General features: G+C 43.2%; 1 protein-coding gene across 1 annotated transcript; it reads left to right on the top strand.

Annotated features, from left to right (window-relative positions):
- Positions 1-563: 563 nt before the first annotated feature.
- On the top strand, positions 564-10,689 carry trim16 (tripartite motif containing 16). Its single transcript, XM_042083510.1, has 6 exons — positions 564-1,521; positions 4,850-4,945; positions 7,056-7,289; positions 8,102-8,273; positions 9,023-9,118; positions 9,346-10,689. Exons 1-6 carry the CDS (start codon positions 754-756, stop codon positions 9,969-9,971), a joined length of 1,992 nt encoding a protein of 663 aa, XP_041939444.1. The 5' UTR covers positions 564-753; the 3' UTR covers positions 9,972-10,689.
- Positions 10,690-11,176: the final 487 nt, after the last annotated feature.

Below are 11,176 nucleotides of genomic sequence, written 5' to 3'. Positions count from 1 at the left end.
AGGTAGGTGAACATTTACCAACCAAAGCTGCTTTTTGGTTTCACGTATTAAAAGAGTTGGTTTGACTTGTAAAGCTTCATTAAGGACTGTAGGCTACATCTAACTTTTTGGTTTATTCTCACTGTTTATTCTCACTGAAACATTGTGACAATATCAGAATATCAGAAAAGTACAGTTTGCCATTCTTACCCGCATAAGTAATGTGTGTACTCAACCTTGAATGTTTTATCAAACAAAACTACATACACACAGCACATGTTAAAGTCAACAAAAGCCACCCTTCACAAATGCCGTAAACAAACAAACCAACGGTGAGTGCTCTGCTCTCTGTTTGCCCAAGTTTAACTGTAACACGCACCTGACCCTTCCCCTGTATTTCATGTATGTGGCGTCGGGAGGCAGGCAACACTACACCTACAGCCGCCTTTGATTTGAGACATTCCTGCTGAAAGCCCCAGCTGGCTCCTCCTGTCCTTCCTACTCCTCCCTGCACCGCTCATGTCTGCTGAAGTGAAAGGAGGGAGGGGCGTCCACGACACACACACTGAAACTATGGGAGAGGCTCAGTGCTGTTGTGCCAGTTCACAGCAGCGGTTTCAGTCTCAACTACTCTCTCTCTCTCTCGTCTTTTTTTTTTTTTTTTTTTTAAAAAGGACAGGCGAGGAACCTGTGGATCACAGAGTCCAGTGAGTGACTGTCTGGAGGAAGGAAGGAGATAGTAAAAAAGTGAAAGAGAAAGTGAAAGAGAAAGCCATGGCAGACACACAGCTGACCTCAGATCAGACGAAATGCATTCTGTGCGAGGGGACTCAGAAGGCGGAGGAGGGCAAAGACTGTCCTCAGTGCAGCAAGAAGAGCGGGAGTGGTGGGAAAACCGGTCCAGTCGTGCCTCAGGGGAAGCCTCAGGTGAACGGGCAGCCAGGTAAAGAAAACGGCTCAGACACTAAGAGTAAATCAGAGGGAGCGGAAACCCGAGATCCCAACAAGACGGCGTCGGAGTCCAAGAGGGCAGCTGCCGCCACTGAAGAAGCTAAGATCCAGGAGGACCTGAAGCAGTCAGAGGATCCAAAGAAGCCACTGGAGGACTCGAGTGGGCAGCAGACACAGGTGGATGCAGAGGAGGTGAAAAGGGAGGTGAAGGAGAATGGTGAAGGCGCAGCAGCAGCAGAGGAGAAGAAGGTGGAGGAGGTGGAGAAAGTGGAGGAGGAGGTGCTGGAGCCGGATTATGTGGTGTGCGACTCGTGCATCGATAGCCCGCGTCGTGCCACCCGCTCCTGCCTCACCTGCCTGGTGTCGTACTGCGAGGACCACCTGCGGCCGCACCTGGAGAACGCCAAGTTCCAGAACCACCGGCTGGTGGAGCCGCTGCAGGACATCGAGCGGCGGACGTGCGAGAGCCACAAGTGGCCGCTGGAGCTGTACTGCATCGCCGATGCCTGCTGTGTGTGCCAGGACTGTGCCACGGAGGACCACCATGGACACAACACCATGCGCATCGAAGAGGCGCGCAAGAAGATAGAGGTGAGGGGCTTACACACACACACACACACACACACACACACACACACACACACCACACACCATGCCACACATATGACACACACCACAAACACAAACAGACACATAGGCAAAAGGTGTTGCACACAGACAGCCAAATATGTTTTGCAATATGTTGCAATCTGTGTCTTAAGTACTTACACACAAATATATTCAGATGCAAACTTCTCTACCCAATAACAGCAAAACATTTTTAAAAATTCACAAAAATACAGAGGACTCATCTCCTATAGGACAAATAAAATAACTTAACTTTTCTGCTGGCACTTTGATTTCAAATATTTTTCTACTAACATATTAAAGTCCATTTTGTCACAATATACCAACGGCCTTGTAGCCATAGAAAGAGTGTGGGAAAAACCCACATGATACTGAATGTGCCATAAAGATGACAGGACTCAACAGGTGTTTCAAGAAAAATAACAAGGGATTTCACACCGTCACCCAGATCAAAGGAAAACAGATAAAAATAGTCAGGACAGACCGTAGACTGCCAGGTCAGATATTGTCAAACACTTGAGTTGGTGCAGAGAGAGGAATGCATTGCATATGATTAACTGCTCAGTTGCACCCAATTTAATCAGTGAGTGATAAGCAAGTCTCGGCAACTGCAGGTGATTATATTACTTTAATTTAATCAAGAGCTGTGAAGAGAAGAGAAGTTATGTTTTCATATGACACAAAAGTAAAAGGCTCATTACCTCATTGAGGTCAATATTTGCATATAGACACAGTTTCAGGATTTGAGTTGATTATCTGAGTTTATTAAAGTCTTTGTCTTCTCCCACAAAGAACCCCTAAAACATTCTTAATGGAGGCATCTAATGATCATCTATTCTGTTAAATTATATTTACTTAAAATTGCTAATATTGTTTTTTTTATTATTATTTAAGCTGTTAAACAGTTAATTTGAATGTTTATGTTTAAAGGTTTAATGATGTGATTGTAAGTCACTTTGGATAAAAGCATCTTTTAAAAACTATAAAACTAACACAAACATAACAACGACAATAACTTGCATTTATATAGAGCTTTATCAAGGCACCCAAAGTGCCGTACAGTGAAGGGGAATCCTCACAAACCACCACCGATGTGTAGTCCCCACCTGGGTGCTCCAGAACTCCAGAACTCTCCTCACACGCCAGCCTGAGGTGGAGAGTGAGGGAATCAGCATAAACATAAACATGAACTTATTTGTAAAACAAATTCTTCTGAGGTCATAGGAAGTGTCAGTTCTGGGGAATTCCTCTGGATAAACTATCAATCATTTTCACTTGCCCTGATGAAGGCCATAATAGCTGAAATGAATAGTCATGTTTTGACTGAATAAGCCAAGCAATAATGATGGGTCATTTTGACAACTGATTTAAAAAAAATAATTAAAAAAATAGTTCTGCTGGTGAAGTTTTGAGTTTAAATTCCAACGGTCAAAATAATCGCGTTGGCAGTTCTAGTAGTTTTGAAATTCTTGGCAGTTCTAGTGTTAAAGAGCAAATAGCACAGCCAGAATTTGATCTGACTGAGAAGAACTGATGCATACATTCTTCAGAACCTTGAGCTGAATCTATTCCAAGGCATTTCTCCTGAGGATGTATTTATTATTTGAGTGAAGAGACTATGACTATTCAAGTTTAAACTTCTCAAAACTGACATTTATATGGCACAGAAACTGGAACACTGGCTCATTTGTGTATGGGTGTGTACTTCCTCATTTCCAAGGAGAACCTGTAAAAACTGTGCATGACAGCTTTTTGTTCAGCATCATCTAGGGCATATTTCTCCAAAGGTTTTTAGATCACCTGACCCTTGACTCTGGACTAATGTGACTAAAGGGGTCATGACACATATCCCAGTCAGGTCTGCACCTCATTCCAGATGTCTTGAGGTATGTCCAGCCATTGTCATTTAAATGACTGGGCACAGTCAGTGACAAGCTTGTGATACTCAGGAAACAGGGTATTCATGCTACATTTCACTGTCATTACAGATAACAGGACTGGCTTCCTGCTCAGTTGGAGTCTGCAGCAACGACATGAGCAAACAGGAGCAGTGTTTCATGCATTTACAACTCGTTATTTGACAAGTGCCTCTTGACATGCAGTTACGTAACGCAATGGGCAAGTCCTGTTTGATCAGAACATAGAAGTGCATGATTCAAAGTGCTTATTCATTTTCCTCAGAGTGGCTTCATCGGTTTTGTAGGATTACTGAATTAATATAGTCCCCATTAAGCAAAAATACTGGACACATTCTTCATAAAATAAACTGGAAACTTGGATCTACACTGTAATGTTCAGATGTTTAGCCCATACAGCCACACAGAATGAAGTGACTGACCAAGCCAACATTTTTTTTCCCAAATCATCCACTTGTGGGGCCAAATGATTTCTCTCATGTCAGCAGACTAAACCCTTTTCAGCATCTATGCATTTATTCCCCCATGGTCTCATACTGGTATGTGGAGTCTACCCACTGAAACAGCATTTCAGAGCATTCCAACTTGGAGCATGTTGAAACTGGAACCTGATGTATACTTTGGGGGAGGAAATTGCAGAACATTGAAAGAAAAGACTGCAGAACAAAAGGAATGATATGTGTGTCGGGACAAGAATGTCATTTTCTTGTATAACTCCCTCAAAGCACGGCAACTCAGTCCCACCCATCAGGAAGAACCAGTTCCTCATTAACTGCCCCTACAAATGTCCCCTTAAACTGAAAAAGTGGCATTTATAAGCCTGTATTTCTGTCTGATGCTGATCACCAAGTCCTTTATATTCCCCACCATTCAGTTCTTGCTCAAGTCTTGCCTGTTGAGAAAAGGGGAAAGATCACCTTCAGGCACAAATTTTGCTGTCAAGTATGTACAGTAACCTGAATGAAGGGATGCCCAGACCTGCCTCAGGAATGTGGCTTGACTCAATCAGTGAAGTGCAAAATGTTATTCAAAAGACTCTCAACCCTTTTCCAAAGGGAGAATATTGAGTTGAATAATTTTACATGTACATTCATCAAAGACTTTAATCAGAAGTGGCTTACACTACAACACATTTTCATCAATGTGTGTGTGTATTGCTCGGTCGGTATGAACTTGATGTTATTAGCCCCTTGCTCTAACAGTTGAGAGGCAGGTTAGATAAGATGCACTGAAATGGAAAAGAAACAAAAAACGTTTGTGTGTGCGTGCGTGCGTGCGTGCGTGCGTGCGTGCGTGCGTGTGTGTGTGTGTATGTGTGTGCGTTCATGCATGCATATATGTGTTCACTAAGCTTCTCTCTTCTTCTCCACTGACAGAAAGAGTTGAACGATAAGCAAAAAGAGATGGTGAAGACATTCAGTGCTGCAGAGAATGCCATCAACAAGCTTCAGGTCAACACCGTCTCCATCGAGGTACGCCATTACACAACATTAAGAAGGGCTTATCCCACACTGTCTGTGTTTGTTTCACTGCTTCCGTGCTTACATAACACAGTGTATGTATGATAGGGGACATGTGCTACACTACCCTTCATTTCCCATAGCCATTGCTGTGGAAAAATTTCACCTCTTTCAATTGACTTGTTTAGGGAAATAGTAAGAAATCTAAAGAGGGAATTCTATTTGAATTATAAAATCATAGACATCTTTTGAGCTTTTGCAGTTTCATCATCGCACAGCTAAAATTGAGGTCTTATCTCCTTTTTTTTTTGTATACCATTTGTCTTGTCTCCATGTTTGATGTGGGAGTGTTTTTCCGCCAACCAAACAAGTTGTTGTGGTGGTACAGCTGTTTTGAAATTCCAGAGCGGTGACTTCATGGACTTCCTTTGACTACCCACAAAACCGTACCTGGATGACACATAGTAATTTGGGTTAACTGTGGGTTACAGTATTACAGTATGTGAGTTTCGGCCCCAACCTCATTGGCCTGGTAGTCACAAACTGCTGAGGAACACCTCTCAAAGTCAGGGAGTCATCATCACTTTGTGGGACCAGAGCGGTAGAGAAAACAGAGTGGCGACACTCCCATAAGAGACCCAGTAAAAAAGATGGCAGCACTTTTCCATGCCAGTTTCCGGATAATGGGAGTTTTGGAACTGAAAACGACCAATCACTTGGTCAGTAAGTTACTAGATTATGAGTCAATGAGTTACTAGATTATGCCCTCCAACATCCAGAAATACATCCCAACCTCCTGCGATACAGCCATTCAGCACAGGAACTTCTGATCACGTGGCGACGTTACCAAAGAGTCTTGCAACTCTTTCTTTGTATGGCTCTGTGTGGAACCATATGAATATGACTATGATACACAGACTGGGTTTTTATGAACCTGTAATCTAGAAACAGCCACAAGGCCTACTGGCTTTTCTTCGGTGACCCAACTTGAACTGTTGCATGTCTCTGTACTTTTGGCTAGACTTTTGATCGTCTTCCAAACCGAACTCCATTAAGGTGCTTGAATTTATTTAGAAATGTAAACTGCCATGATGGCTGCAATCACACATACCCACATTTAGTTCACACTCACAGTTTACTAAGGACATTTAGTTATTTTGGTATTTTAATATATGCCTGACTAGTCGAGACCAGGGAGAGCTAGTGCCTCTTTTCTCTCTCAGGCCTAGGAGTCTGTGAAAATACTTTCAGGCTTTAGGTGGGAGTCCAGGAAGTGACATCTCTTTCCGGACATCTTGATCTCTTGTATAAAGAATTACCAGCAAGAATGACCTCTATTGTTACTATTTGGTCCAAGATTCCAAGGAGATCCTGTTTATTCCTGAGCTAGTCTTGACCTTTATCTGCAATGAAACTGAAATAAATGACATTACAAATATTACATTACATTAATATTTTTGTCACACATAAACTATTTAGTTCTTCATAAGTGGTATATTCAGATCAGAATCAATGTACCAGTGTTCTTGAAAACAAAAAAATGTCCTTCACTGTCCACCTTAAATTAACCAAGGGGCAGCCATGGTAACTGGTTCGGGCTTGTAACAGAAGGGTTGCCGGTTCGATCCCCGACCAGTAGGAAAAATGTGGGCGGGGGAAGTGGTTGAGCACTGCTCTCCCATGCCCACATCCACGGCTGAAGTGCCCTTGAGCAAGGCACCTAATCCCTCACTGCTCCCCGAGCGCCACTGTAGCAGCTCACTGCTCCAGGTTAGTGTGTGCTTCACCTCACTAGCTGTGTGTTCACTGTGTCCTGTGTGTGTTTCACTAATTCATGGATTTGGATAAATGCAGAGACCAAATTTCCCTCACGGGATCAAAAGAGTATATACTGTATTCTACTACTACTTTACTATACTAAATTTACGAAGGAACCTCTAGTGTCAAACAGTTTTTAGCTTCAATGTTAGATACTAAAAAAACTGACAATATGCCATTTGTTTTTGATGAAATAGCATAATAATGAGTTATCATACTGACCACTTCTCTGTGACTGCCATGTGCTCTATAAAAGACAGTGCTTTAATGAAAACCATGTGTATTTGTCCCCCAATATTGGCAGACATCGGTGAAGGACGTCCGCAGTGTGATCGAGGAGCAGTTCTCAGCGCTGCAGGCCGCAGTGGAGCGTGCACAGCGGGAGGTGACGGAGATGGTGGAGGGTGAGGAGCGCCAAGCTCTACGGCAGGTGGAGGGCATCCGTGTGCACCTGGAGCAGCGCTGTACTGACCTCAAGAAGACCCAGACACAGGTGGATAAGATCTCCCGCAACAAGAACGACGTGGACTTTCTACAGGTAAGCCACGACCCTCCGTGTTCATGATAGACGCTGTGATAGACCTTCAGTGCCACTCTTCTGAAATATCTTCAAGCAGCTCTTTATGTGATTTTAGCTACTGACATGACTGTGGCAATTTAGAATTTGGATTTGTAACATTTTATTACAGATTTGGATATTTCCTCTGACACAGTTCACTGATGAGGGAGAAGGTTTAGGCCTAAATATCATCATTGGCATATTAGCTCTAGTAGAGACTTGGTCTATAGTCTTGTACTCAAGTCATGCTTTATCACAAAGGCACTTATGGTGGTCCCTGGCCATGCAATTATAATGTAGTTTGTGGTATTTTTTGTTTTTGTTTTATTCAGTAGAGGTCCTCAGATTGCTGCATTAGTCAGAATGGTAGTCCCTGGGTCACAGTCAAATGAAAAACTATCCTACAGCTAATACGAAGGCAAATTACTTGTATAATTTGCCTACAGTTATTATGGGTAGACATTAATATTGATAATATTGATTGATAAGGACACCTTACATTGGCAAATTCTTAAGGCTGAGAAATTTACTTGTGGCCAAGGACCACCATAAATGTCTTTGCCGACCCACAGGGCCGAAAGCAAGTGGTTCCCTGGTTAATCCTGCTCTTGGACATTCAGTCCCTGGGCCCTGTAAAGCGAAGCAACTTCAATTGTCCTGGGAAATGAATTGAATTGAAATGAAACGTATGTACAGATATGCATCAGGAGGTGGCTGCTATGGTAGGATTTTGCTCACAGCAGTTTTGTGAGACAGGCCGTAAAAAAGCAAATTGTTACTCGTACTTGCAGGAGTACTCAGAATGGAAAAAAGACGCTCCAGACATCTCCCTGCCCGGGGTCTCCATCGGTCTGTTGGATCGCCTCAACGCCTTCAGCCGTGTCATTGTGAGCTCAACCCAGGAGCTGTGTGACAAGCTCCTCTCCACCTACCTCGAAACGCTCAAGGAAACCTGCAAGAATGGTACGTCATACATTCCACACACTCCAATCTCTCCTTTCGTGTCTCCCTCTTTTTGACTTCCATAGTCTGTCACATTTGCTCTTGTTCTTCCAAACATAGACATATACAAACACACATAGTCATAGACATGGACGTGGCAACATATAACTGAAAATACCCAGAGGGCAATTCCATGGAAAATTACATTTTTGGTAACATCCATAACGCCAATAAAATGTGATGGTATGGTATGATGTGAATGGCTGAAGAATGTAAATGAGAAAAAATTTACAAAAAATGAATGCTATCATTCACATCATTTCACTGGTGTTATGGATGTGACAAAAAAATCCATTTTCCGTGGAATTGCCCCAGACAAACAGACCAACTCAACAGGGAGTAATGAGACACATTGAGACATCAAGGAGCCTGAGCTAAAATTGGCTTTGAAAATGTCATGTGAGTCAGAGAAGAGGAGTGTTCCAACACGTAAGGTGACCTGCTTATCCAATGTGTCCCTCAGGCACACCTGGTATCAGCAGAAATAAAAGCTGAAACTCTTCCCAAGGACTGCCCGGTGACTTGCGGCAAACTTTGCTAGTCATGCTTACGATAACCAATGACTTAATCCAGATGATATATTCACCACTGTGATTCATCTCCTTTAGATCTCAATCCACATCCTCCATTAATAGACATAAATATTGACAAATATTGACAAATGATTTGTAACTTAACCACACATTTTACTTCTTTTTACCCCCTTCCAGATAAGCTCAGCATTAAAACCACAGTACAGACCATTGTTGCAGCTAAACAAAATGTGTCCATTCCTGACCCAAAGACTAGAGAAGATTTCATGAAGTGTAAGTGTTCTTATCTGCTTATGACCAACCAAGGACAGAAACTGATTAAGGCACTTGTATGTAAAGTAATATGATATAAACTTAGTTGTGGTCATGATACTGTATACATTCCTTTGTCACTTTTGACAATGGGCCAGTCATACAAGCTATATGAATGTTAAAATGCACTTAAATGTAATGTCAGTACCTACATGTAAACGTAACCTTAGCCTGAAATGTCCTTTTAGACTCCAGTCCTCTGAACCTTGATGGCAACACAGTCCACAAGTTCCTCCGTCTTACGGAGGAGAACCACAAGGTGACCAACACCACCCCCTGGCAGCACAGCTACCCGGACGTCCCGGAGCGCTTCGAGCACTGGCGACAGGTCCTGACCACCGAGAGCTTCTACATGGACCGCCACTACTTCGAAGTGGACATCAGCGGTGAGGGAACACACGTGGGACTGACCTACAAGAGCATCGAGCGCAAGGGCAAGGAGAGCAACTGCTGCATCACGAGCAACAACTTCTCCTGGTGCCTCCAGTGGAATGGACGCAGCTTCTCGGCCTGGCACAGCGACGTGGAGACCCCGCTGAGCGTCCCGAAGGCCACGCGGATCGGTGTCTACGTGGACTATCACCGCGGCCATCTGGCGTTCTACGGTGTGGACGACGGCATGTCCCTGATCCACGAGTACCAGGCGGAATTCCTGGAGCCACTCTACCCAGCTTTCTGGCTGTCCAAGAAGGAGAATGTGGTGTTGCTGATACCACCAGGGGGCGCCCTGCCAGTCAAGAGCCCCTCTCCGCCTTCGTCTCCACCTACTCTTCACGCGGCACCACCCTTGGCACCATCCTCTGTGCAAAAATAGGACTTCCTGACCATATTAACTGTGGTATTAAGACTATTATCCTCAATGGTAGCCATGTTTCATGGTCAATTCTTATTCACTCAAACTGTCATTTCCGGAACAAGAATCATAGTAGGGCTCAGCTGGGACCTCATGAACTGTTTTACTGGTTGATAAAGGACTGGTCCACAGACCATTCCTCAGTGATAGCCATGTTTCACAGTGGTAGCCATGTTTCATGATTCTTATCTGATCAAAGTGGACATTCTAGAACAAGAAGCCTTGGGCCATAAGATTGAACATTTTCTCAAGAGCCCCTCTTCACCTTCATCTTTGCCCACTCTTACTATGTCTCCGCCCTGCTGGCCACAGTAGGACTCACTGCAGGGCTGGGGGCACTCAGTGGTGAAAATGTAAACCTGTTACATATTAACACCCCCCCCCCCCCCTCCTCCTCCCACACACACACACACCTTGACTAGGTCATTATAGCATAGCATTGTGAAACATCTGAAGAAAAAGTCTATTTTTGTATATGTTGGGTGTGTCATTAATGGTTTAGGATAATTTCCTGTTTCCTATTTTTTTTTTTTTCAGTTTTGTGCAATGTCTGAACCACTGACCATATTTATTTGTAAGCTGCATGGAAAGTTGCCTTTTTGTATACGCACAGAGATGCACAGAGGGATTGTTTTACTTTTTTTTGTCTTTTTGCAACAATAAAATGAATTTGCCATAACAACAGAGTACAAACGAAACATATTATTCTATATTATTCTTGAACAAATAATCCAGTTTCCACTGAACTGCTGACAGCCTGGTAAAACTGGTTTGCTAAAGGTTGCACAAATCATTTAAATTATTTTAAATGCCTTGAGTACTTGAGGAAATGATTCACGCACAGATGCATCTTGAATCTTGAATGGTTAGTCTTATGTTAGCCTGGCCTTATGGCAAATGGCCAGGCTAGTCTTATGTGTAAACTGAAAGAGATGGTAACATATTACTGGCTTTGAACCCATTAATACCTTTTCTTTTCAAGTCATTGATTTGAACTTCGAAATTTTTTCGACTATCACTGCTCTCCTAGTCTTCACTACACCATGGTTCAGCTCTCTCCACAAGTTTGGAGTAGTGTAATAATAGGAACCATCTGGGACTCAACAGCAAGACCAAGGAGAGGGTAGTGACCTTTTCTAGCAAACAGAGGGCACTATAGCTAAGAC

This window comes from Alosa sapidissima, chromosome 24 (assembly GCF_018492685.1).
Source record: "Alosa sapidissima isolate fAloSap1 chromosome 24, fAloSap1.pri, whole genome shotgun sequence".
NCBI lineage: Eukaryota > Metazoa > Chordata > Actinopteri > Clupeiformes > Clupeidae > Alosa > Alosa sapidissima.
This window is presented reverse-complemented; position numbering and strand designations above follow the sequence as displayed.